Source organism: Trichomonascus vanleenenianus (genome assembly GCF_965637985.1).
Source record: "Trichomonascus vanleenenianus strain CLIB 3782 genome assembly, contig: TRVA0_045S, whole genome shotgun sequence".
NCBI lineage: Eukaryota > Fungi > Ascomycota > Dipodascomycetes > Dipodascales > Trichomonascaceae > Blastobotrys > Blastobotrys vanleenenianus.
Genome location: NW_027481842.1, coordinates 97238 through 124424, shown reverse-complemented (window position 1 = coordinate 124424; position 27187 = coordinate 97238). Strand labels below are relative to the sequence as shown.

The 27187-nt window shown below is 49.9% G+C and overlaps 9 protein-coding genes across 9 annotated transcripts; 6 read left to right on the top strand and 3 right to left on the bottom strand.

Annotated features, from left to right (window-relative positions):
* Positions 1 to 2267: 2267 nt before the first annotated feature.
* Positions 2268 to 4276, top strand: TRVA0_045S01398 (MFS transporter; the record flags this gene model as incomplete). The annotated part of the gene is made up of 2 exons (XM_076686895.1): positions 2268 to 3963; positions 4174 to 4276. One exon carries the CDS (start codon positions 2268 to 2270, stop codon positions 3882 to 3884), a length of 1617 nt encoding a protein of 538 aa, XP_076538931.1. The 3' UTR covers positions 3885 to 3963; positions 4174 to 4276.
* A 652-nt stretch (positions 4277 to 4928) lies between these two features.
* On the top strand, positions 4929 to 6410 carry TRVA0_045S01376 (uncharacterized protein; the record flags this gene model as incomplete). Its single annotated transcript, XM_076686894.1, has 1 exon — positions 4929 to 6410. The coding sequence occupies one exon, from the start codon at positions 4929 to 4931 to the stop codon at positions 6408 to 6410; it is 1482 nt and encodes a 493-aa protein (XP_076538930.1).
* A 258-nt stretch (positions 6411 to 6668) lies between these two features.
* MRX8 (translation initiation/elongation factor MRX8) lies at positions 6669 to 7556 on the top strand (the record flags this gene model as incomplete). Its single annotated transcript, XM_076686893.1, has 1 exon — positions 6669 to 7556. One exon carries the CDS (start codon positions 6669 to 6671, stop codon positions 7554 to 7556), a length of 888 nt encoding a protein of 295 aa, XP_076538929.1.
* A 332-nt stretch (positions 7557 to 7888) lies between these two features.
* Positions 7889 to 8497, bottom strand: GAR1 (H/ACA snoRNP pseudouridylase subunit GAR1; the record flags this gene model as incomplete). Its single annotated transcript, XM_076686892.1, has 1 exon — positions 7889 to 8497. One exon carries the CDS (start codon positions 8495 to 8497, stop codon positions 7889 to 7891), a length of 609 nt encoding a protein of 202 aa, XP_076538928.1.
* A 157-nt stretch (positions 8498 to 8654) lies between these two features.
* On the top strand, positions 8655 to 12237 carry TRVA0_045S01310 (uncharacterized protein; the record flags this gene model as incomplete). The annotated part of the gene is made up of 2 exons (XM_076686891.1): positions 8655 to 8830; positions 8880 to 12237. The coding sequence occupies 2 exons, from the start codon at positions 8655 to 8657 to the stop codon at positions 12235 to 12237; spliced, it is 3534 nt and encodes a 1177-aa protein (XP_076538927.1).
* Positions 12238 to 13916: 1679 nt separating this feature from the next.
* Positions 13917 to 18215, top strand: PYC2 (pyruvate carboxylase; the record flags this gene model as incomplete). Its single annotated transcript, XM_076686890.1, has 6 exons — positions 13917 to 14001; positions 14120 to 14140; positions 14307 to 14314; positions 14457 to 14538; positions 14652 to 18083; positions 18160 to 18215. The coding sequence occupies 5 exons, from the start codon at positions 13917 to 13919 to the stop codon at positions 18050 to 18052; spliced, it is 3597 nt and encodes a 1198-aa protein (XP_076538926.1). The 3' UTR covers positions 18053 to 18083; positions 18160 to 18215.
* A 1069-nt stretch (positions 18216 to 19284) lies between these two features.
* On the bottom strand, positions 19285 to 20664 carry TUB2 (tubulin beta chain; the record flags this gene model as incomplete). The annotated part of the gene is made up of 1 exon (XM_076686889.1): positions 19285 to 20664. One exon carries the CDS (start codon positions 20662 to 20664, stop codon positions 19285 to 19287), a length of 1380 nt encoding a protein of 459 aa, XP_076538925.1.
* A 939-nt stretch (positions 20665 to 21603) lies between these two features.
* Positions 21604 to 22281, bottom strand: TRVA0_045S01244 (DASH complex subunit DUO1; the record flags this gene model as incomplete). The annotated part of the gene is made up of 1 exon (XM_076686888.1): positions 21604 to 22281. One exon carries the CDS (start codon positions 22279 to 22281, stop codon positions 21604 to 21606), a length of 678 nt encoding a protein of 225 aa, XP_076538924.1.
* Positions 22282 to 23631: 1350 nt separating this feature from the next.
* Positions 23632 to 27044, top strand: TRVA0_045S01222 (uncharacterized protein; the record flags this gene model as incomplete). The annotated part of the gene is made up of 2 exons (XM_076686887.1): positions 23632 to 23808; positions 23871 to 27044. 2 exons carry the CDS (start codon positions 23632 to 23634, stop codon positions 27042 to 27044), a joined length of 3351 nt encoding a protein of 1116 aa, XP_076538923.1.
* Between the last annotated feature and the right edge of the window lie 143 nt (positions 27045 to 27187).

Genomic DNA, 27187 nt, shown 5'->3' with positions numbered 1-27187 from the left:
ATTCATGTACGTATGCTTGCAGATATCTTGCATAATGCTGGCAGATAATTAAGGCAATTGCAGTCGCCTCATCTAATCTACACTTTTTCGAGCCATTTTTTGTGCGTACACGCGTGAATTCGGCATTTCTATGCCATGGCTGCAGTTTACGTACATTGATGATATTTCAGGCACATTAATAAGAGGATGATCTGTTAGCTTATCTTCAATCTCCAAGGATTGGACACAGATCACTCCCTTATTTTAAATTACAATACAAAGAGGTGTAGATCTATAATTATACACGGATATACAACATACCTAATAAGAGGATGATCTGTTAGCTTATCTTCAATCTCCTAGGATTGGACACAGATCTAAGACAGTTAGAGTTCAGTTCTTAACGGCTTTCACTTCATCACTTACCACTCCCTTATTATAAATTACAATACAAAGAGGTGTAGATGAAGAGGAAGAAAACTTTTCACTCTCACAGCTTGTAGTAATAAGCTGTGCTTACGCTAATTCCATCTCCTACTTAATCGATCGAGTGTTTCCTATCAACAGGCCATTATCCTGCTCACTCACCACTCTCACAACAATTGAAATTGTCGAATAGTGTTCTGGAAGCAATTAATTAACAAAATGCACTGCCGTGTTACAGGGTACTGCCATGGTATAGTCCAACTGAAGCTTGTATGGGGGTGTGTATCGATACCAGAAGCCACTCCGCTTAATATAAAGCTTGCGTGTGGTACACCTAAGGGAGCCAATTGATATGCAAGTGAACTGTTATTGTGTAAACGATCATACCTCATGTTTTTTATGTGAAGCCTTCTGGCCTCGACCTCAACAAAGACGCTAATAAATTATTACTCTTTTTGTGATCGTTTAAGTCAGTATGGCTAAGTCGGCCATAAGAATTGGCTTTACAAGCCAGCTCGATAAGTTCAAATAAATAACTAATCAATTGCGTAGCGTCTTTTGGGATACCAAAGTTAGAATTACTTAAAATACATATGCCAGTACATACTGGTATAATCTTTCATAAAATTGAACATTTCATATTAACCGAGTCGCCCAGTTGTATCGCACTTGCGCGGTGAGGATTGGATACCCCCACGAACCCGGGAAACTGTTCTCGCGAGAGGATCAGCCTTGCTGCAGGCTTGATAAGATCAGCTTACGCTCTGATCTCCACTACCGGTAGACAATGCTGCTTTTTCTTTACCTCCCAGACGATACGACCTGAGGCGAGCTGGGAAAATCCCGAAATATTGACTCGAAACCGCTGTGCCTAAAAAGATTGAACTGTTGAAAAATCTCTACGCGGAGTAGGACGGCCTAGCAAAATAGAAGAAAGCTGTCGACTACCGGTACCAGGTGGTGATTATATCCACGTTTTGCCAAGGAGAGGAAAATTTGGATTGACTGGTTTAGGATCGAATATATCGACAATTCCCTCTGCCGGACGAAACGGGTAGGGTATGCTCCTGATTAAGTCTAAATACCGAATAATACCATCCTTGATAGCCTTCTCATTGTTTGTCGACACCCGAAAAATGGAGACATGGTTTAGCGATTCATTGAGATATGGCACATTCATCATGTATTTACGGCATTTTTTCTTCTTTTTAAGGACGAATTTTACGATAGCGTCAATCTCGGGAATTTGCTCGTACATTTCGGCCAAGTCGACCGATGAGACGAAAAAAGTGTCAATCTTCAGCATGGTCCTACGTTGTACACTATCGCGCTGTCTGTGAACTGTTAGATTGCAAGTGAAATGGCTTCCTCATATACAATTTATACCAGATCCAAAATTTAGGCTCATTGCTACGCAAAGGTGCCATTTTTCACCCCTGACAATATTTAGGCTTACCATTGCGAAGAGCAACGACCGCTATTCACCGTCGAAAGCTAATCTTCGAAAAGCGCTCTAACGGCTACAGAAATCCAATAAGATCCCGCTATCTTGGGCACCGTTGGTAATAAATCGAGATCAGGATGAAAAAGGTTTAGCCCAGTCGCGTGAGTAAATTGATGACCCCACTACACCTAGTACATAAATCGCGATCGAGACGTAATTATTTATCAGCCGCGCGAGGCTGAGACCGCGCCGCGCAGGCAAACAAGCTTTTTTCGGCGCTCCGCCCGATCCTCGCAACCAATGTTTCAGATGACACCATTTTGTTCGGATCGGATTCCGAAACCATGGCACCGTATATATTTAAGAGCCTTACTATCGGGTACTGAAGGACCAATGGAAAGCTCATTGAGTAATCACCATGAGAAGTAGTTACGAGAGCGACTGTCCGTTGCTAGACGAGCATGTAGACGAGGTCCCAAGTCACGAGGCGGAAGAGGAGGAGGAGGAAGTAGTAGAGGAAGCAAGTTACTGGAACCTCCCCAAGCGTAACCAGATATATCTGCTCTTTCTATGTCGGCTGTCAGAGCCTATAGCGTATTCTGCGGTGTCGCCGTACCTGTATTACATGATTCGCGATTTCGGGTACGACAAGCCGTCGACAATCGCTTCTCTCGGAACGTTTGTCATGGTAAGCTTTGCGTTTGCGCAGACAATGACCTCGCTATGGTGGGGCCGATTCGCAGACCGAGTTGGGCGGAAACCCACCCTCTGCATGGGTCTCATGGGAACGGCGTTTACGCTGCTGGCGTTTGGGTTCTCGACAAACATATACATGGCCATTGGCGCTCGAATGTGTACCGGTCTGCTCAATAGCAATGCTGGAGTCATGCGGACGATGGTTGCCGAGATTGTGGGACGGCGCAAGGAGCACCAAGTTCGAGCGTTCTCGCTCATGCCAATGGCTATGAACATTGGCATGATCATTGGTCCCATTGTGGGCGGGTACCTGGCAAATCCGGTTGAGAGCTACCCTAAATTGTTTGGTGGGTCGCAATTGTTGCGCAAGTACCCTTATGCCCTGCCCAATCTCGTCATGGCCCCGCTGCTCTTGTTGGCCACTGCTGTAATTGTGCTGTTCATTGAAGAAACCTCCAGCAACCCGCGGGCTCTGCTCCACCGGTCCCGCGACCCGGGATTAAAACTCGGCAAATGGCTTGCGGGTCGCCCAGCAGAGCACGAAGCAGTGCCTGGAGAAGAGCCAGAGGTTGAAATGCCGAACTATGACGATGAAGAGGCACAGTCGCCTGACGAGCCCCAGAAGCCGATCATATCGGTACGCGAGATTCTCACTGATCCGGTCAAAATCACAGCCATCTGCTACTTTATGCTCATGTTCCACTGCTCGGCTTTTATTCAGATGCTGCCGATATTCCTGTCTACGCCTCGAATGGAGGACTCTCACAACAATCCGTTCATTTTCAATGGTGGACTAGGACTGCCGACCTCCACGATTGGGTCTATTGTGTCCGTTCTCGGCCTTGTCGCTATTCTGCTGCAGGTCTTGATCTATCCGCGGCTTGCGTCTAAGCTGGGCAACGCGCGAATTCACAAGCTTGCCCTGCTGGTGTTCCCCGTCACATACTTCATCATGCCATATCTCTCGTTCCTGCCGGACAATTCGAGTATAATCACCTATGTGCCGGTCGTCCTAGTGGCTGCCTTCGGCATGCTTGGGCGAACCTTCTCGCTGCCTCCACTCGGAGTGCTGGTGACCAACTCTGCGCCCAGTTATACCGTTATGGGCACCGTCCAGGGGCTGTCTCAGAGTGTGACATCAGCGGCACGGTGTCTGGGGCCTCTTGTGCTCGGTAATATCTACTCTCTTGGCGTCCGAATAGGAGTCGTCTCCTTGGCCTGGTGGGTCGGTGCACTCTTTGTCGTTGCTGAGATCATCTATAGCCGCAAGCTTAAGGAGTGGGACGAGGAGGAGAAGAAGGCCCCTTCGAAACTGACTACTCAGTCAGACGCAATTTAACGATTTGACCTGTCATCTACCTCACAAATCCCACCCTCGCTTTACTATCCAACTATTTAAAATATCTCCCTACTGTAGAGTAAGTGTAGAATATATGAATAATGACGTCGTTTATGGATATACTGGGGTCTACCGAGAGTTCTTCGGAAGAGTTGGATATTGTTACTCGCACGCTGATCCAAGCTATTGCCCTGTCGGCGAAAGTATCCTGTGATGAAGTGCTTAAACTCAGCTCTATCCGTGTTTCAAAGGAAGCCTACTACCAACGAGTGGCTGACGCGTTGCTTAGGCGCATTTCCGAGGAAATCACATTTCCGCTGGCTGTCCCGCCTTCTGCGAATGGCTCATTATATCTTTTTGAGCAGTCTTTCAGGCGCGATTATTTAATTGAGAAGGCCTTTGAAGAGGAGATACGACGGATCTTCGTTGTACCCATCAAAAGGCCGCCCAAATCTTTCACCGGGCGGTCTTTTAACGCCAAAATTGCGTTCCGGTGGATTGCGTTGATACTGATTACTATCTCCTTTAAGGTAATATTTCAACATCCCCAACAAGCATTGGAAAAGCAACCGCCAATCACAAATTTCCTTTAGACCCGAGGGTCTGTCACTTTGCGGTCTATCAGAATCGCGTTGCGGCAAATTGAATTGCGTACCTTATTGCTTCCTTAAACGTATACTTCAACATCTTCAGCCATCCTTAGGATCACGTCAAGAATTACCTTCGACGTCTATTTTGACCCGAGCACGTAGGCAATAGCGGCAAACTATGTGTTTGACCCTACAACTGTCCCATGCTTTCACCATAAACTACCGAAAGCCTGAAAAATCTACAAATTAATTGAACTGATGAAATATGAAATACAGAGTTAACTCGATCAAATGATATTTGTCAATGGCGAGCTACGGGGAGCTGCGGGATTGTGACTGAGCCTCTTCGACGGCCGTTACCGGTGGTGGCTGTCGGCGATACGAGACAAATCCAAAAAACATCGAATCACCTTGTTTAACAGGCACGATTGACAAATCGACAGAAAGTCACGAAATGCCTTCACGATCGCCAATTGCACGGCTCTCGAACCCAATCCTCGTCAAAGTATTCCATAGCCTCGACCATGAGGACCATTTCAGCATAGCGCACTCGTGCCGAAAGTTCAGATCGCTGGTACTACCCATGCTGTTCAGCAAGCTGACGCTCGTAATCGAACAGTACACAGATGAGGACGACCGGCGACTATTAGTAGAGGACAAGCAGCTGCAAGTATCCGGCCAGAACTTGGCCCGGTTCTACGATGAACTTGAGCACCACCGGCTCGACCACTTGCTACGCGGCGTAAAGACAATGCACATTCTCGATACCTATCCGTATTGCACGATGCCCCAGGAGGTCGACTGGATGACCAATGAGGTGCGATTTGCTGCTCTGGCCACAAAGCTTGCCCGAATTATGACCAACCTTGAAGCCGTAGACTTGCACCGCCAGCCCGTGAGCTGGGACATTCTGTCGACGCATGGAGTGGTCGATCTTGAACTAGACAGGCAGTCGATCCTCAATGTGTATGCAAGCAAGTTCGACAAGAAGCTGAGGAGCGTTGAGTTTGCTGGCGTATCCTGCTGGCGGCCTACGAACGTCGATGCCACACTACTCCAAAGCCTGACTAAACTAACCGTACTGCACCAGGACAGCGCATTGCTGCAGCAATTCTTGGAGCACGCTGCCAAAGAGCTGAAAAACCTCACCAGCTTGGTAATTAAACGCGATCACTACAACCCGCAATTGGCGCTGGCAGGCATGAGCCGTATAAACACGGAAAATCTCACAGACCTCGAGATTAGGGTGAACTCCATCAACTACCACCATCCAGCTCCGTGGATCCCGCGGACTGTCAAGAGACTGAGTTTGATTGAAATGGGTATATCGCGTAGCGGAGAGACCAAGGTCCTGACCCACGGTGGAAACGACAGCCAGTTCCCTTGCATTAATGTTGAGCATCTCGAGCTAGGAATCGTCACGTCTCGCTGCGCATATCTCGTCGGGGGGCTGAATTTCCCGCGACTGACCAACGCTGTGCTGCGGTTCCACTCCCACGCTCTGCTCGATAACAAGAGTCGCGAGTACATTGAGTCTTCATTGGGCGCTAGCGCTTCGCTCAAAAGCATTGAGATAGTTTCTGCGACGCGAGGACTCAGCTATATCGCGAGCATAGTCCCGTCAAAGCTGCCGGTTAAGCGACTTACCCTGAGGGGCTGCGACCACCGCACTGAGCAGTTCATACCCGGTGCCGTAACACATTTCAAGCACCTTACGGAGCTTGTTATCGCCTGTAGCTACGACTTGTCTGCTACGATTAACATGGTGCTGGCTGGGTTGCGGGCGCGTCCGGATATCGCCATCAAGCTCACAGACCTCCACAGTGAGTATGTACCGAGTCTGTGGCATTGTATATCCAGTGTCATTTACGAAGACGGGGACCATTTGGTTTACACTGTTAACAAGTCAAAATTCCTTAACCTCTATCTCGACTAACTACCAAGTTATATACCCGCTACTACTAACCAACAATTTGACAAAACAGGGCGAAGCTTCTTCCCTTGGCTTTCTTGCTGGAACTTGCATCCTCGTCTCGTTTGATAACCGGCATAATCCTCTTGGTTTGATAGGGGGGTGCATCACGATGACCGGCGCGCCCAAATCAATTTTCCACCACCATACCCCCCGAACGCGTTGGTGGGTTACCAAGAATAGAAAGACTAGATTTGTTCTAGAATAGATGAACGGGGTAATATGAAGGAGCTGAGGTCTATAAAGAAGGGTCCAGCTGCGCTACTGCTTAAATACCCGATCAGGCCAGTGGCTCAGGCGCCTGCGGCGCCCATTCCGTCACAGAACCAACGATCACAAACGCAGCGGTTCTTTGACCGGTGCGAGACAAAGCTCTCGCGAATCGTGTCGGACCCGAAGGAAATAGACGGTTTGACGACGATGCCTGAAGTTGCGTTCATGGGCCGTAGCAACGTTGGCAAATCTAGCCTGTTGAATGCACTCCTCTACCCACAGGCCCGGGACAAGACCAACGTCGTCAACAAGGAGTACGCTCGAGTGGCCAACCACCCAGGGTACACCAAGACCCTCAACTTCTTTACGTGTGGGCGCCAGCTGCGGGTCGTTGACATGCCTGGTTACGGGTACGGATCACGCGAGGCCCAGGGAGAGCTCATCAAAAGTTACCTGCAGTACCAGCATTCTCTAAAAAGGGTGTTCCTGCTAGTTTCTAGTAAAGAGGGGATCACGGAGCTGGATGAGATGGTCATTGACATGTTTGGCGAGTATGGCATATCGTGGCAGCTGGTATACACGAAGCTGGACAAGCTGATTACCAAAACAGTAAAGGTAGAGGAGAGTTCTGCGGTTAAGGGTCCGTCGCAAGCGCAGTCGTTTCTTAATAAGCTGTCGAAGAAGACTGAGAAGAAATCTCCTCAGTTCATGCTCTCGGAGAAGGACTCTAAAGCCATGAGTGAGCTGGTCGCAGGCGGCCTGCCGCTGGTAGAGAACTATCCAACTGTGTATGAACAGGCGATTGGCACCTCCTCGACGAAAACATTGGGTTATCTCGGGGTACCTGAGCTGAGGTGTGCCATTTTCCAGGCCTGCGGACTAATGCGACGGGATTAACTGCATTAAATTCGCCTTGCCATTCGAGATCCGTAGCAACACTTGATAGACCCCAAGGTAGATGAGCCATGTACATATTATCAGACTCCGGCATTCGGAATTATAAATCAAGTAGCCTCAATTGTTAACAAACAAATGTCACCAATATAAATATACCGGTATAAGTGATGACCCATATTTCAGTTACAATGTACCGTAATGTTAGACTCTTCCTGCGATACATGTTACGTGACTCTGGTAACAAATCAAGTACAATAGCTCATTATTTATAATGCGAAATCAATAAATGTAAATCAATTAATACAATACAATTAATAACAAATAGGTATCCTTTATCGTCGACCACCTCGACCACCACCAAAGCCTCCCCGGCCACCGCCTCGGCTGAAGCCACCTCGACCACCACGGTCACCGCCAAATCCACCACGACCACCGCCTCGGCCACCGCCAAATCCACCGCCAAATCCACCACGGCTGCCACCACGGGCACCGAAGCCACCTCGAGCACCGCCACGACCGCCGAAGCCACCTCGGGCACCGCCTCGACCAGCACCACCCCGACCAGCAGGCTTCTTCCTGACCATGCCTGGAAGAGGTTTTGGCTTGGGCAGGAACCGCTCCAGAGGCAGCAGCTTATCATCGCCAATGTAGAACTTGTCGCCCTCCTTGAAAGACGTGGCCACGATACCCTCGGCCGGCTTGATGGTGAAGTAGACCTCGTTCATCGGGCCGAGGATCTCGTCCACCTTGCCCACAACCGACTTGTTCTCAAGGTATATTGGCGCGTTGAAGTACGGGATCTTCTCGTTGATAGATCGGCACACAATGTCGCCCTCGCACGGATGCATGAAGGTGCCCATCTCCAGAACAGTCTCTGGAGGGCCCTGGGGGGCGTGGAAACCGCCTCGACCACCTCGCTGACCACCTCGGTTTCTAAACATTTTTATTTGATCTCTAGAGAGCTTTTCACCGGGGTGTTCGTTTGATAAGAAATTTTTCAGTTTTCGGGGAATTTTTCACCGGTTGGGAGGTTCACCTTCGACACACAGACATTTAACGCGAGATACAGTACTGAACGCGAGATACATTCAACGCGAGATGCTGAGCGAAACAAAACGGACACGGCTGCTCAAGGTCGCACAGACACACTGGGGCGGGTTTGACGAGCCGAAATTCAGCAGGAAGGTACTCTCAGATGTGCTAAATTATGTTGTTGAGAGCAATTACTCAATTGAAGTGTTGCGGTTGCTGGATAAGACGAGGTTTCTAGAACAGTAAGTTGAATGACGCGGTGATAGAAGGCAGTGAGGTGCTAACGAGTAGGTATTTGTTTCCTTTTTATGAGGAAAAAAGCCCAGAATACCATGTAGAGCTTATTGCATTGATGGTATCGATCAAAGATGCCTATGGAGAGCCCTGGGAGGAAATAGTGGAGGACTATAACTTCGAGTCATTCGTAGACAGAGTGCTGAGAATTGTTGTCAAGACATTTGACGAGCATTCCGGACACTTGCTGGAGTTCTTGAGGGCCTGTTTGTCACAGATTGGTCGAGCCGAGGTGAGGACAAAGATTGGTCCGCTGGTGTCCATCCCGATCTGGACCTGTTTGCCAGAGGAGACCGTCTCGAAAATACTGCAGGACAATGGGCACCTCAAAAAACCATGGAAGGGATCACAGAAGAAGTTTAAGGGGGCCGATGAGGCTACGCAGGCCAAAATGGAATTTGACCGGGCATGGCTGGCGTCTCTAGTTGTCAACCTGGGCGCGACTCTGGCGAAACAGGCTGTTGACGACCGTTACCTCTATTCATTTGTGCGCTTCATTGTATCCTTGGTCGGCAAAGTGCCTACTCGGCGGTACACAAACACGCTGCTTAAGGACCACAATTTGGTTAGCATTTTACACAGCTATAAAGTAGACAGAGATCTCGTTAGTCTGCTCGAAGGCTACATGTACATGCCGTACAACGATTATATGGGCGAACCTCTAACTGACGACGAGGCGTGGAAAGCACACGTTAAAAAAGTGGAAGAGTTGCAGACCATCGCCTTCAGGGACTACCGCTCCGAGCTGCAGTTGCTTGCTTTGGCAACTCCGGAGTCTGTGGAAAAGGACATTGCGGAGCATTTGTCGGGGCTGACGGACGATCAGTTGAGGGAGCTGGCAGACAAGCTCCATATTAGACATAAGTATGGCAAGAAGAAGGTTGTGGGCAAAAAGTCGTGGAGGTCGTTTCTCGTCAACTGCTTTGCCCAAGTATACAAGCGACCTGCCAAAGTCAAGCCCTCACTTGCCAAGAGCTTACCCACGGAGTTAGATTTATACTCTAAACAGGTAAGTCGACTTGTGGCGGAGAAAGATGGCGCGTTGCCTGATCTGTCATCTCAGTACTTGAGCGTTGCTGATCTGGCTGCTAGAGTGGTGCAGCTAGAGCGATGCGAGCTTCTTGCGTATATGCGACAGGAACTGGAGCTCATAGTAAAGCGAATGAGGCCCGAGCTAGTACCCGGAACAACGGCCAATAACAGTTCAGCCGGCTCGAAAAGGAAACGGGACGGCGAGGCAGTTGAAGCCAAGAAAGTCAAGTTCACGGGGTACAGCAAAATGGCCAGCCGAATGCGGAACAACAATCCCCCGTCCGTTCTCGTGGAGACTCCGCCTGTGCTAACCGCTACTGGGCCGGGCTATGTCCGAATTGAGCTGGATCTCGACTTGGACTCAAAGGCTCTGGCTTATTGGAGTGACCTAAAAGTTGGCCAGTACGTGTGTGTTGTACATGCAGAGCCTGAGCCAACCCCCATTAAGACGCTACGAATGGCTAAGGTGCACAAGATCATTATGCAAGGTGATAAGCAAAGGAAAGACGAAGGACATCTCGAGCGGCTTATCGTCGATGTTGATCCGACACAGTTCGAGTTTGGCAAGGAGAACGATGAGACAACGCGCCTCGAGGCAATGAACCTTGTCGTCAAGCTGCGGCCGGAAATACTAACTCTGATAAGCACTATCCGGGCTCTCGAAGATCTCGAGGTCCCCCACGGCTTATCGTCCCTCGTCGATAGCGTGCTGTTAGGCATCCATCCCCCGGAAGAAGATTCCACCGAACCTCTACCACCACGAACGCAGGAAAAAGATTCCACCGAACCTCCCCCACCAGAAACACAGGAAGACACTGTGTACAACGGACTCCATGAAGAAGAGGTTGCGGCCGTGGAAAAAGCGTTGAGCAAGAAGTTCTCAGCAGCTAATTTAGTGCTCCGGCCACGCGCCGAAGTCCTACCGGCAGTGGCCTTACTGCGGAGAATTCATGCTGGCGCCCAAGAAGACGGGGGGAAACGAATCTTAGTAATTTCGGGTTCGGACCGACTCCTGCGGCAAGTTTTTTCTGAGCTAGACCGGGACGACCGCGTGCTGCCCACGCACCTGCTGCATTTTACCCCAGATGAACCAGTCGGCTCATCATCTCAGCCGGGGACTATTGCATATTTCATGCAGCTGCGGACCAAACTGCTGGGCCAGGTCGAAAATATCGCGGATCAGATCTCTGTTGCGGGGGCGTTCGGAGACAGCTGTGCGACGGGAATCTACTTTTTGGCGCAGTACAGGGAGCAGATATTATCGTTAAGATCGGAACAACTCGGAGAAGGTGCATTGCATAGGCTTAACGTGATGTTCACGGCCCTGAAACCCTTGGAGCTGCCGACATCGAGCGGCTTTGAGTCGATGAGACGCAACTACCTTATGCACAATCCGGCGCAAATTGTGGGGATGACTGGGGAAGCGTATGCCCAGGCTCCCCCGAGCATGAAGGCAGGCTTCTCTACGATCGTCTTTCTCGCCGCCAATGCACTGAGCGAGGCGCATACGCTGCTCCCGCTAGTGGGGAACCACTCCAGCGTGACGAGAATAGCAATGTTTGGTAACAGTAATGCCTTAAAGCCGTGGGTGAGAAACGACAAGCTACGGCGCGCATGCCACTTGGGGACAAGCCTTTTCGGCAGGCTAGCCGGTCGAATGGTAGGCAAGGGCAGCAACGAGTGGAGTGGGACTAACCCAGGGTTCGAGCACTCTGTGCAGTTTGTCAAAACTCGAGACCATGCTCGGAGTGGAAAGCACGCCCGCAATAACGGGGACGAGTCGGAGCCGTCTCCGCAGTTTGTGCAAAACGTTGGCGAGGCTGAGTACGCGGTCGCGCTGTTCCAGTACATGAGGCTGCTCGAGTATCCGGCGGAATCAATTAGCGTGGTAACCACGACAAGCGGCCAGAAGGAGCTTATCAAGAGTTTGTTCCGGGGGCTTGCCGCGTCCAGCGCTTTTGCGTTTGGCGAGCCCACGGTCTGCACTGTACGGGAGAGCGCCCCGGCGGACTATGTCATACTGTCGCTGGTGCGCACGAGCGGGCTCGGGTTTGACGACGCGAGCGAAGCGCGGTACGCAAGCGCCCAGGGCGTCAAAGGAGTGTATGTTTTGGGCGACTGGGACCTATATCGGTGCTACGAGCCGTTCAGTGCGATGAGCCTCACTGCCGGAGATCTTGTCATTGTGATAAACGAGCTTTACGGGAAGGAGATCGACTACTGCGAGCGACAGGCAGTTAAAATGCAGGGACTCAGGCATCTCGCCCAGTACGTCCAGGAGATGACGGACCAACGGATCAGTTACGAGAGCACCCAAGCATGACCCCCACCAAGTGCTTGAGTACAGTGCTTCGTAGTGATACTTGGGGGGACCAGTCCCCCCAAACCCCCCTGGGGCTCCGCTTCGCGGAGATATCTTTAACTGCTGCGCGATCTCAATATGTTCGAGGTGCAATATTTAAATATTGACTATGAGTATCTAAACAAGTCATTACAGCTGACACATGTAACACAATGGCTCTCCAAGATCACCAATATCCCACCATAGTGTTTAATACGAGGGTCGATACCCCCACTGTCTTCACACATTATACATCATGTTTCGGACTACATAGATAGCACTTCAGGCTACATTGATAATACTTCGGGCTAATAGATAGCACGATATCCAGTTAGAACTGTATTATTTACATTTCTACAGCGCTGAGTATCTAACCAATCGGTTCAGCGATCGATTAACCGACGCATGTGGGCAATATCACCATTGGCGATATACCGATCCTACCGTAGTACTTACTATTACCGGTACCAATGTAGTTATTACCGTAGTGGCACGATCTTGCAAAGTAATAATTAAGCACCCTGTATGCGGGAGGAAAAGAAAAATTCTGCATGACGTGCTGGCCATGGCGGAATCGAAGACAATTACCTCTAGAGGAAGTGAGCACAGCTGCGAACGCTCACTTTCGCTAATGCCGGCGCGACAAGTGGGCAAAAGTTCCTCTAGTGGCAGTTAACGGCTTTAGACGGCAAATCACACATTCTGAAAATTAGTCACTTCCAACGGCCAAAATACACATACCGCAGCGGATGACACAAAAAAATAAAAATAAAACATGCAACATCACGTATTCAATTCATATGTACCAGCAACCTTGGCTTTTCAGTCCAAATGTCAGCATTCCATTGGCCTGCGATAATCGATCGCAATAGCCGGGCGGAAAAAATCCGTCCCACCCACCCCCGAACACCACTCTAAATTTTTTTTGTATTTGGTGATGTTGCGAGCGCGGGCGGTTGGGAGTTTTTTTTTTTTCTGCCGCCCGGGGCCGCCCCGGCAGCGGGCCGACCGTGGAAATTTCATTTTTCGCCAGGGCAGGGCTTTAGCGCTCCCCCACTGCTCCCCCCCGGCTTGCCTGCTTTTACCTTAACAGTGGGAGAGTGAGAGGGAGAGACAAGGCTGTCCCCACTCCCCACGGATTGAGTACTAGACGGGCTGATTCGAGCAACTTTAATAGACAAGCGAAGGTGAATTGAGCCTCCATATTAGATATAGAGATATGAATTGGACTGGTTAATACGGGATCTCAGATAAAGTGTGACGTAAACGGCGTGGTTTCGAGAACGCAGCCTCCAGGAGCAGCAGGACCATGCATGTTAATATGCAGCATGGGTGGAAAAGCAAACCTCCAGGGTTCAGGTAAAGCAAGCCTCAGGGAACAGTTCCCCTTGGGGAAAGAGCACCAGAGAGACGATAATTGCAGGCCATTGTTGTGGGCCGTTGGACTAAACAGCGTGTATACCGTATTTTTAAAACTAAAAGAGTGCTTACCGAGACACACAAAGTGATCTCTAACTATATATACCTCATTCTTTTCCCCCTTCCCCTCAATTTTTTTTCTCTTTCCCCAAGTCGTCTCCCACTCCACTAATTGCTGGTACTACGTACTGTTGTTTTTTTGATTCCAATTGATTTTTCGCCACTGGAAGGAAGGAACGACTATGGAGAACGTGTCTGGTCCAGCGACCCACTTCAACAACATCCGAGAGGCCTCGGTGATTCTTGGTTCTATGAACAAGATTCTTGGTACGTTATTTGGTACTGGGCTGGTTTTCGTGATATTGGGCTGGTTTTCATGATATCATGATACTAGGCTGATTTCTGAGCTGATATGAGTGAATCAGAGCTAACAAAACATCTATAGTCGCCAATCGAGGTGAAATTCGTATGTTCTTATCTTAATTTTTGCGGGCGCCTACCATTGTTCCTCACTAAAAAGAGGCATATGTACCGAACGGTCCGAGTGTGCAGGAGAAAGTGGGCCCGCATTTATTTTGGAGTTGCTTGGCTAACTTAAGTGCTACCCTATTGGGTGCCTTTTTTGTTTCCAGCTATTCGAGTAAGTCCTTGATCTTTTTTTTTTCGACCAATTTTTCATCAATTTCCCTTTTTTTTCATTGCCAATTGGCTTTTTGAAATTAATGGAAATTTTGATATTTTTGATCCAATTTCACGTTTTTTCGCATGGGCTAACATGTTAGATTTTCCGAACCGCTCATGAGTTGTCTATGCAAACGGTTGCTATCTATGCGCATGAAGATATCCTCTCCATGCACCGACTGAGTAAGTTGTTTTGGATTGCAGTGGGATAATTTTTCCGGCACGTTGCAACTGCCGGAGGGCCACTATTTTGTTTCTTTTTGGCGTCGGTTCACTAACGTCCATTTTTTTTTTAGAGGCGGATGAGGCCTATGTCATTGGCAAGCGAGGCCAGTTCACACCGGTCCAGGCTTACCTGCAAATCGACGAGATCATCGCGATCGCCAAGAAGCACAATGTCAACATGATCCACCCCGGTTATGGCTTCCTCTCGGAAAACTCTGAGTTTGCCCGAAAGGTCGAGGAGGCCGGCATCGCATGGGTCGGCCCGCCTGCCTCAGTCATTGACGCGGTCGGTGACAAGGTGTCTGCGCGAGAGCTCGCCATGAAGTGCGACGTGCCGGTCGTGCCAGGTACTCCTGGCCCGATCGAGGACGTTGCAGAGGCCGAGAAGTTCGTCCAGCAGTACGGATACCCAGTCATCATTAAGGCCGCGTTTGGCGGTGGTGGCCGTGGTATGCGAGTCGTCCGAGAGGGCGAGGACATTGTAGACGCGTTCCAGCGAGCCGTGTCCGAGGCTAAGACGGCCTTCGGCAACGGTACCGTGTTCATGGAGCGATTCCTCGACAAGCCAAAGCACATTGAGGTGCAGCTGCTCGCTGACGCCGAGGGTAACGTCATCCATCTGTTTGAGCGAGACTGCTCCGTGCAGCGACGACACCAGAAGGTCGTTGAGATCGCTCCGGCCATTGACCTGCCGGTCGAGGTGCGAGATGCCATTCTGTCTGACGCCGTCAAGCTCGCCGCTACCGCCAAGTACCGAAACGCCGGTACCGCCGAGTTCCTGGTCGATAACCAGAACCGACACTACTTCATTGAGATCAACCCGCGAATCCAGGTCGAGCACACCATCACCGAGGAGATCACTGGTATCGACATTGTCGCCGCCCAGATCCAGATCGCCGCCGGTGCCACCCTCAAGGACCTCAACCTGACCCAGTCGCGAATCTCGGTGCGAGGCTGCGCTATCCAGTGCCGAATCACCACCGAGGACCCTGCCAAGGGCTTCCAGCCAGACACGGGCCGAATTGAGGTCTACCGATCGACTGGCGGTAACGGTGTGCGACTCGACGGTGGTAACGGCTTCACTGGCGCCATCATCTCGCCTCACTACGACTCCATGCTGGTCAAGTGCACCTGTCTCGGATCCAACTACGAGGTTGCGCGACGAAAGATGCTGCGATCGCTGGTCGAGTTCCGAATTCGAGGCGTCAAGACTAACATTCCGTTCTTGCTGACTCTGCTCACCCATGAGACGTTCATCCGGGCCAAGTGCTGGACCACCTTCATTGACGACACTCCAGCCCTGTTCGACATGCTTACCTCGCAGAACCGAGCCCAGAAGATCCTGGCCTACCTCGGCGACCTTGCCGTCAACGGCTCCCAGATCAAGGGCCAGGTTGGCCTGCCGAAGCTCAAGACCGACGTCGAGCTGCCGACCCTCACTGACATTGACACCCTGGAGCCAATTGACATCTCCGTCCCGGCCAAGGACGGGTGGCGAAACATTTTGGTCGAGCAGGGCCCAGAGGCGTTCGCCAAGGCCGTGCGAGGCTACAAGGGCACCCTGATTATGGACACCACGTGGCGAGACGCCCACCAGTCGCTGCTGGCTACGCGAGTGCGAACCTACGACTTGCTCCAGATCGCTCCACACACCTCGCACGCCCTGTCTGGCGCCTTTGCGCTCGAGTGCTGGGGTGGTGCCACCTTTGACGTTGCCATGCGATTCCTCCATGAGGACCCATGGGACCGACTGCGAAAGCTGCGAAAGGCGGTGCCAAACATTCCATTCCAGATGCTGCTGCGAGGCGCCAACGGTGTTGCCTACTCCTCGCTGCCAGACAACGCCATTGACCAGTTCTGCGCCCAGGCCAAGAAGAACGGTGTCGACATCTTCCGAGTGTTCGATGCCCTCAACGACTTGGAGCAGCTGCGTGTCGGTGTTGAGGCCGTCAAGAAGGCCGGCGGTGTCGTGGAGGCCACCGTGTGCTACTCCGGCGACATGCTGAACCCTAAGAAGAAGTACAACCTCGAATACTACATGAACATGGTCCACGAGATCGTCAAGATGGGCACCCACATCCTCGGTATCAAGGATATGGCCGGTACCCTCAAGCCAGCCGCCGCTCGACTGCTCATTGGCTCCATCCGAAAGGCCTACCCAGACCTGCCAATCCACGTCCACACCCACGACTCTGCCGGTACCGGTGTTGCTTCCATGGCCGAGTGCGCCCTTGCTGGTGCCGACGTTGTCGACGCTGCTTCCAACTCTATGTCCGGTATGACCTCGCAGCCCTCCATTTCTGCTCTGGTTGCCTGTCTGCAGGGCTCTGTTGACTGCGGTCTCAAGCCAGAGTACCTTAAGGAGATTGACAGCTACTGGGCGCAGATGCGACTGCTCTACTCGTGCTTCGAGGCTGACCTCAAGGGCCCAGACCCAGAGGTCTACGAGCACGAGATCCCAGGTGGTCAGCTCACCAACCTTATCTTCCAGGCCCAGCAAGTCGGTCTTGGCGCCCAGTGGGCCGAGACTAAGAAGGCATACGAGGACGGTAACCGACTGCTCGGCGACATTGTTAAGGTCACTCCAACCTCCAAGGTTGTCGGTGATCTTGCCCAGTTCATGGTGTCCAACAAGCTGAGCTACCAGGACGTCATTGACCGGGCTGACAGCCTCGACTTCCCAGACTCTGTGCTGGACTTCTTCCAGGGTCTCATGGGTCGACCATACGGCGGCTTCCCAGAGCCACTGCGAACCAAGGTGCTTGCTGGCAAGCGAGAGAAGCTCGAGGAGCGACCAGGCAAGTCTCTGGCCCCGCTTGATTTTGCTGCTATCCGACAGACTCTCGAGCAGCGATTCGGCTCCACCAGCGAATGCGATATTGCCTCTTACAACATGTATCCAAAGGTGTTTGAGGACTTCCGAAAGACTGTTGAGAAGTACGGCGATCTCTCTGTGCTGCCAACCCAGTACTTCCTGTGCCCACCAGCCATTGGCAAGGAGTTCTCTGTTGAGATTGAGCAGGGTAAGGTCCTTGTCCTGAAGTGCCTCGCCGTCGGTGAGCTCTCTACCCAGACTGGTACGCGAGAGGTCTACTTCGAGCTTAACGGTGAGATGCGAAAGGTCACTGTTGAGGACCGACTGGCCGCTGTCGAGACTGTCAGCCGAATCAAGGCTGATGCCCACAACCCTAACGAGGTCGGTGCTCCAATGGCCGGTGTTGTTATCGAGGTCCGAGTCTCTGATGACACTGAGGTCAAGAAGGGTGATCCATTGGTCGTTCTGTCCGCCATGAAGATGGAGATGGTTATCAGTGCCCCAGTCGCTGGTAAGGTCTCTTCTCTGCTGGTGAAGAACGGCGACTCTGTCGATGGCTCCGATTTGATTTGCAAGATTGTCAAGTCTTCTGCCCCATCGGCTCACGGGGAGATCCCAGTGGGTGTCCCATTGAACGACGACACTATTAAAGTTTAATGACGAAAAAGATAATGATGTAGTTTTACAAGTAAGTTTATGGCGATTGGTTTATTATATATATATATGTCTGAGCTAACGCCTTTCACCCGGCCTTCTCCGTGTAGCATAGGTGGCTATCTTCCATATGTGCGTGTGTCGCAGGGGAGAGGATCAAAATTGTGAGTGGCCCATGGACACTCTAGCCGACCGCGGTTCTACAAGCTTATCGAGCTCCTACTTTTCAATATATTCCAACTTGAGCTAAATGTGCTAAATTTGATTTGGTGTGTTCTTTAACCCATTTTTCTCTCTTGAGAAGAAGGTCTTTTCCTGGATAACAAATCACTGACCATCGGGGATAGACGGAACCGTTGGTAGTCCACTTGCATAAAATGATAGAAATTCTCCGAAATCTCGCATAACCGCTGAGATGAGTGAGCGGGGTAGTCGTTACTCTGCGTGTGTACTACCGCTATAACATCTCTAGAATAGATATAAGTAACTCTTAGCGATGGTAATGATTCTCCGATCACCGAGGCGGTAAGCTAAGCGCGAGTTGACGTAACAAAACTCGGCGTTTGGTATGCGTCCTCGGAGATTAAGCACCCATCAAGATAGATTTCTCAATGGTATTGCAGAGCCTGCTCAGAGTGGTCGGAGTGGTTCCTTTAGCCTGATAACCCAATGGTACTCCGTTCTGGTAAAGGGTAAAATTTTCCACAATGGAGAATTACAATATCCAGATACGCATAGTCAAACCTCTACATAAATGGCAATCTACAAAAGAAGGGAATAATCGGATAATATGATTCTTGGTGTGCGATTGCGTTTATCGTTGGATTGTAACAATACTTGAACGTGAGTCGACATGGCGGGCTGTCATTAATGTACCTGGTAATTCAACAACGGCTTAAGCAAAAAAAGCAATCCAGTAGTTACAGCATTAAGAGAAGAAAGCAAGCGCATTAATATATACATTATACATATATTGATTAGGTGGACAGAATTTAAGCGAGAATAACAATTTCAAAATGACCACCAACTCTTCACTTAAGCAACTTGTTAACGGACCAATAGCAAAAAACTCGTGCATCAGCTCGCAGCATAAGATTCCAATGAATGAATACCAAGACCAGAATAAAAATTTACACATAGCCGGGGCTACATTAAAAAAGATATACCAATAATGTTAAATATCCATTAAATAATACACCCGTACCCAAAAAAAGACAAATAAAGTTACGTACCCTCTACTCCATTGGCAATTCATCATCATCAGCAGGCAGCTCCTCATTATAAGCCTCGTCCTCATACTCCCCATAAATCTCCTCCTCGTCGTCTGCAGTAGCATCCTGGTACTGCTGGTACTCCGAGATCAAATCATTGAGGTTAGACTCGGCCTCAGTGAACTCAACCTGCTCCATACCCTCGTTGAGGTAAGAATGCAGGAAAGCCCTTCGCTTGAACATAGCCGAAAACTGCGAAGCTGTTCGCGTAAACAGCTCCTGGACAGCTGTAGAGTTTGCAATGAAGGTCGCAGATCTGTCGAGACCCTTTGGTGGCACATTGCACACCGAGATCTGCACGTTGTTAGGAATCCACTCGACAAAGTAAGGCGCGTACTTGGTCTTGGCAGCATAAATTGAGTCCTCGACTTCCTTCATGGAGACCTTGCCGCGGAAGATGGTCGAGATGGTGAGGTATCGTCCATGGTACGGGTTGCAAGCAGCCATAACGTTGCTCGGGCTAAACAGCTGTTGGGTAAGCTCTGGCACCGACAGATTGTGGTAGGCCCGGGTATTCTGAGCGAACAGTGGTGCGAAGCCAGCAGTGAAGAAGTGGAGTCGTGGGAACGGAACAAGGTTAACTGCGAGCTTTCGCAAGTCGCCATTGAGCTGGCCAGGGTATCGAAGACAGGTCGTAACGCCGGACATGACCATTGCAATGAGCTGATTCAGTTCGTTGTAACCGGGCGATGGGATTCTCAGCGTCTTGGTGCAGATATCATACAGCGCCTCGTTATCGAGACAGTACGTCGCATCAGCGTACTCCACAAGTTGGTGGAAGGACAAAACAGCATTGTACGGCTCAGTGATAGTGTCAGAGACCCGTGGAGAAGGCAGGACCGAGTAAGTGGAAAGCATTCTGTCCGGGTACTCTTCTTTAATTCGTGTCAGCAGCAGGGTACCGAGACCAGAGCCAGTACCACCACCGAGAGAGTGAGCGACCTGGAAGCCTTGCAGAGAGTCGGCCTGTTCAGCCTCTCGTCTCACAGCGTCCATGACGGTCTCCATGAGCTCAGCTCCCTCTGTGTAGAAGCCCTTGGCCCAGTTGTTGGCAGCACCGCTCTCTCCGGAAATCAGGTTATCAGGGCGATAAATGTGCCCCAGGGGTCCGCTACGAATGTTGTCCAGCGTTGCTGGCTCGAGGTCGACGGCGACTGCACGTGGGACGTACTTCCTGTTCGAAGCCTCCGAGAAGAACACGTCCACCCGCTCGGTAGCCATGCTATCGTCGGTCGTCAGCCGTCCCTCGCGATCCAGTCCATGCTCGCCGATAATAGTATTCCAGAATGCCGTCGAGACCTGGTTGCCGGCCTGACCGCACTGGATAGACACAATTTCTCTCATTCTACTAGTCTTTACAAGGGTATTACTCTACGTAGATTAGAAATGCTATTTTCTTCACGTTTGTTTACTTCTGCTAAAAGGGGGGGTTGTTTTTCGTGGTGAGGAGTTTCACTACTTTTCAGCGCGCGAAAGGTAAACACCACACGCGACACGGGATATGTTGCAGCACTTTTGATAACTACAAAGATGGTACCAGGTAGATGCATCAACAAATTAATTTGAGCGTGATTCTGTCTGGTGAAATTGTCATATTTATAGATATATAATGCCTATGGCCATTCTTAAATAAAAAAATCTGGCAGCAGGTTTATAAAAATGCATAACGCGCATTCACGAGGTTTAATTGACATGCGCATATCTCAGGATATTATAATCGTCACGCGAAGTTTGTAATGATACTAACAATTCCTTATGAGTGCAAGTCCTATGGAAAAAGATAAATTTAAATTATCATCAGAATTAAAAGCGAGGTATTTAGGTTACCTGTATCATGAGATACCAGCTACAAAAAACGATGGTTGCAACAATTGATTTGAAAACTTCTTCAAGATAAAAAGTGAGCTAATCAGGTACTTGTAGCATGACATACCAACTACCAAATAAGCGATGTTAGCAACAATCGAATACCAATAACTTTAGTTGATTTCATACCGTAATATCATGAAAATATCTATCTTACATCTCGTAATTCCCCGACTACGGTATATATCATACCAGCTATGTTCATGCAATTGCCCCGATATTGCCACATTTGGTTACAATTTACTTAGCGGCCTTCTGATTAAATATTATCACCATAGTTAAAACATACACATAGATACACAGGTTTGCGGTATTAGCATTGCCATTATGTAGCAAAACGTTTAAATGGCCTGAAAATGTAATACAAAGCATGATCGGTGACATTAAATATATATAATGCAAATTCTGTCATAACGATCATACCCTCCTTGAACCATTAGCAGCCCTCTTAATTCCAGTAGTCGCAGTGGGTTGGCGTAACCTTCCAGTCCCATTCGTGGCGCTATTACTGGCAGTAGCATTCGTTCGTAAGGATGTCGATGATGATGATGATGATGCTGGTGCTGGCCTAGGCACTGTTGTTGCGCGGCGGCCGTATACTCTCCTCCGCATAATCTCGTCCCGCTGCTTTTTCCGTTCGGCAGCTTCCTGAGCCTTCTTGGCACGAAGCTCTTCCTCTTTGCGTTTTCTTTCCTGTTCAAGCCTTTGCTGTTCTCGTTTTTGCGCAAGTATTATCTCTCGCTCATGCTGTAGTTCGTCATCTTTGGTAGACCCCTGCCACTGCGGAGTGAACAGTAGTTTCTGAGTGTGCTCTGTTTGTGACATGATCTTAATCCACATGTCTAGAAGCTTGTCAGCATTTTTCGCAGTTTGCAGCACTGTCCCAAGATTCAATTCTGCCGTTTCTATCGACTCAATAACCCCCTCCATGACATCATTGACTTGTCGCACTTGTTCCAGCTCTGCCTCGAGTATACGGTTTCTGTCTCCACTGTTGCTAGCTAGCGCTTCGGTAGTTTCTGTCATAGACATCTTAAGTGATGTTAGAGAAGATGAGAGGTGGTTTACCTCCGGGGCTTCAGGTTCTATACTCATATTACGAGGTAATATATGTCTTTACGAAGGATTTCATGCACAACAGCATATCGTGGTGATAACGTTCAAACTGTCGACTGGCGCGCGGCACCAAGTTCTAGTCAATTAATGTACCTTAATACGCGCGCGCGCGACGCGTATAAATTTCAATTGCATAAGCTCTCAATTAAGGAGACCTCTATTCGAAAGAAAAGGATTTGACGGCGACGTTACGCGTCACTCGCCGAAAGTGGCTTCGCGGGAGTGGTTCTGGGGGCAAGAGGGGGAAGGTGGGGGGATATGGCTGCCACTACCGCCCCTTACGTCGCTGTCTCACGATCAAAAGGCTCAAGAATTTAAGGAGGCAATGGCCCACAATACAGTACAATACATGACCGTAGTTAGAACGCAAGAATTGCTCAAAAGGATCTAGCCCCTCGCGTGGGATTGTCGAATGACTTACAGTAATACGTACTATCGGGTGAAATGATAGGCTACCGGGTAGATTACAACAGTTATACATTACAGTAGTATAGTGGAGAGCATGAGAAAGTTTGTGCGCATCAATACGATACCGCGCAGACATCTTTAATTTCGGAGCCTCCTACGAACGGCCGTTGTTTCTGCATGTTTGTCTGTCTGTCTTCCATCTTTTTTTATCTTGGAATAGTACAGTGTAGTAGCTTAATTAATACCTTTTGTTCTCTTTCCGAAAATTATGGACCGAGATGGTGGCTCCGTTATCCTTGGAGTTCACCACCTCCTCGTACATTCTTTTCTCACAGGGGTCGGCAGTGACAGCCCCTTGATCACCGACGAGAATTACCATGTTGGGCGCGTCGTGGGGCTCATATGTGCGGCGGAGGGTGCCGATCTGCAGTCTAGAGGCCGCTTATCGAGATCTTGAAGTCACTGAACCAAAGAGAAACACAAGGAATGACGGGAGATGCGTGATTCATGCTAAAAGGGAACTGAAATGAGATATCAACAGGTCGGTGCGCTCTTCTCACATGAGGTTTTATGTGCAACCATATATAAAAGGCGTCGAGGTAGCATCTCCAAGAGATTCGCCCCGAAACTTCTGCCATTCGTGAATTTTGTTATTTTTTATACCTGTACATATACTAACTTTTGGCGTATCTTGGTCTTGTACTGAGGGGGGACATTTTTTCCTTGTTGTACGAATTCCCTGGTCGTTCCCATTCCTGAAAGTAGGATCTAGGTGCGGTTATTACCAAGCGCTTGGTTTTCGAGTAGATCTGGTAGGCCCTTTCTAAAATAGTAGGTTAACCGGCCCTTTTGGACTTTATATCTTAGAAACAATCCCCCATCGTCCATTCCTTTTGAAAATACTAAACCATATATACCAGTATGAATACTGTACCTGCGCTGAAAGAGCTATCGAGCTCTAGTAGCGAATATGTTGAACTGCTTGAGCAGTTATGGCACATTGTCGAACATCGTCAGGTTAATCGGACAATAGGCCAGCTGATAGACGCGTACAGCATCAAATCTCGTCTTGAGTCCATGCCGGCATTCGAGTCCTGGGTAAGTTCTCCTTTACATGCCTATGAATTGCGCGTAGCTAACATTTTCTCGTGTTTATGTAGTTTGCCAGATACGCCTGTGTCTATACCCTCTATATTGCGCAGGTGGAGCTTCTGCCTTCAAGAATGATTGCCAACAAGGCAGAGCTTATTAAAGCACCTCTCAAACGACTCGAGCAATACGGTGAGGTTGCAACGGTGTATCCAGGGTCCTTTCGGGCCACTAAAGGGCTCATCCAACGCCTAGCTAGTCAGGCGTCTCTCAAGTCAGACTCGCTACTAGCAGTCGCACATACATCTGTCTCCGAGTCTAACTCTGACACACACCGCGCCGTTACACGACATTTTAGTTCGTTAGAGCCATGCCATACTAGCTTCCTCACCGATAAGGAGCATGGAAAAGTGCTCAAGAGGGCCTACTTTGCCATGACGCTGACCCACCCCGCCGCGAACTGGCCTCCACTCAAAGTTGAGGCTCTTTTCCTCGGAAGCGAGAATGGTGAACCATCGGCCCTGGCACTGTGCTCAGACAATGAGCTAATATTCCCGCCATTTTTAGCAGAGGACTTGGATTACGACCACAATGGGTCTACGATTATCACCATCCAGCTGGAGTGTCGGTGCCTCTGCGACAGGCCCAAGGTCATTGCTCTTGAACGAATAGTCAATGACCAAGAGTGCGTCATGAATAACAATGAGTTCCAAGACTGGCAGCACAAATTGAGTCAGCTGTTTTGTTCCACACTGAATACACTGGATCCACGAGCAGTCGCAAACTCTCCCGCCGCTGTCGTCGCTTCTCCCCGGAATGGCCGTGACATTGATAACCCGCCCACGCCTCATTTCAGCAGCATCACAGCCGGTGCAGAGTCTCACATCCAGGAGGCTTATCCTTCTCCACCTCTGTCACCAGATAACGAGTTTCCATCCTCTCTACAATTCCTGCCGGAGATGGAATCCAAGGTCGAAGGGCTCGGCATCAAGTTTGGATCGCTCGAAGACGACTTTGATACGCCCGAATTCTCGATTGAGGACGAACTCAAGTCGTTTGTCTCGCCAGTACCGGATACAACTCTCTCATTCTGCTTGCGTCCGGAATCCTCGCCATCGGAGCATGATGTCGAGGAACATTTTGCTAGTGAGCCATCGGAACATGATGTTGAGGACCAGCTTGTTAGTGAGCAGCATGCCGTGGCCGACCCGTGGTCTAAGCCGGAGCTCAATCCGCGAAGCGATAGCAAGAGGTACAGCGAAGTCATCACGAGGCTTTCTCCGGAGCTGACATTCTCTCCAATGTTGTCTCTCCCGGGGAACGATGGGGACGCGACGCCACAGGTTCAATTGGACTTGTCATCGAAAGCAATTTCTTACCTTCCGACTCCCGAAGTCTCGATAATCGAAGAGGACGATGAGCAGGACCAAGCTAATGCTACTAACGAAACCGCCCTGACTGCGGAGGCCTACAAGGCAGTTGAGTGCCTTACTCCGTTGAGCCAGAGCAATAATAACTTATTGGTACCATTGATGAAGACGCCAGATAATTTTGTCCGACCCCAGATCATGCTAACCGAGGCGACTCCTGAGCCATTCCGACACCAGCAGCCACCAACCGAACGAGAACGTGCTCTGCCGTCGATATACCCACCACCACCTGCCAGGCCGCCTCCAAGAATCCCACTGCCTAGACCATTAGAGATAAACGAGCACAGATCAGTGACTCCAGAATCACATACGAAGAAACTAAGCTCGGAATTCGAAACTGTGCCGCTCGAGAATCCTTCTGTGTCAACGACTCCTGAGTTGAACCGTCATTCTCCGCGGGACGCGTCTAAGAGCTTCCCCGCGCTCAATAGTCCAGTTTTCCTTGACGATTCTGACGATGAAGCATCATCGGGCAAAAAGCACAAGCCCAAGTTTATTCGGAAAGTGTCCGGTGGGCTTAGGAGCCTGACTCTGAAGTTCAAGTCCAACAAGGCGAGCAACCAGCAGCCAGACTTTAAGATCGTCGAGAAGCCCGAGCGGTCGTTTACCGCGGAAGTTATTGATGAAGAGACTAATCAGGAGGAAGAGAAAAGGCCAGACCATGAAGCTCAGCGACCTTTGGAGGCTGCTAGCCCAGCTAGCATATCGTCGTCAATAATATCCGAGGTAGACTCTCCAATTCCAGGGGCGACTACTATGGCGACTGCGACGGTGATGCGGTTCGAGACGTACAACCAGAGCCAGAGCTCTGTGGGTACTGCCGTGTGCATCAATAATAACAATGCAACTGTCGAGCCAGGGACCAGAGAATTCAACTCGTCCGATAGCTACAAATCGCTGCCCAAGTCAACTTCTACAAGGTCGGATGTGTCCGACATGACGACGCCAATGGACTCTCCAGCGAATAAGCTGGGCGAGAAGCTGTCATCGACCAACCTCAAGAAACCCAAAACGGTGACATTCTGCGACTTGGATAGCGCCATGAGCGTTGGGCGGTTGTCTATATTCCGCGGAAACGCCTACGTGCTCAAGTGGGCAAATCAAGGGTGGAACTCTTTGCTTGACAATGAAGTATTTGTCGAGGTGACTGTGAGCAGTGAAGGTGGGGTTATTACTGCCTCTGTAGAAGAGGAGGGGCCAATTGATATGGAAATGTACCTGCAGCCTGAGCACGAAGTGCGCAAGTCTACTGCTCTCGACGTCCAGATCCAGACGACAAACCACATCACCATGTTCAGGCTGCGAAGCGCCGGGGAAGGTGAGAAATTCCACGATGCCGTTAAGGTCGCGCAGCGGGAGATCAAGAGCCAGCAGCCGGTCTTGTACGGTGGGACGCCCAGCATGAACTCGAGTGAGTCGAGCCTAGCGTCTATCAGTGCCGCTGCGCCGGGGCTGCCTAATCTTTTTCCTACCGAGGACGTCCACAACCAGTTGCTCCTTTTAAACAATCTCAAGTGTAACTGGTACACGAAAGACTTTGGCGTGTGGGCTTCCGAGATGCGAGTGAAGTTGAGCGTTTTCTCGGCGGGCGGGGCTACGAAGAAGCGGGTCCAGGTTCGCTCGATGGAGGAGAAGACGGCCGGTCAAGTGTTGTTTGACCAGGTTATGTCTCCAATCTGTTTCCAGCGAGTTGGCAAGGTTGGGATTGGCATGCGACGAGAGACGGGCGATGGTGCTACTGAGGTCAGCTACATGCTTCAGTTCAGGGGCGACAAGGAAGCCCGATTTGTTAACGAACTTTTAACCAGCGAGTAATTTATGATAATGAGTAATGATGACAGATGAAATGGCTATACTATGTTGACTTGTAGATTATGCCAAACATTGAAGGATTGATCTCCGCCAAGCGGAACCATGGGGGTTTGGGGGCTGGCCCTCCAGTCATTCAGCAGAGGAGA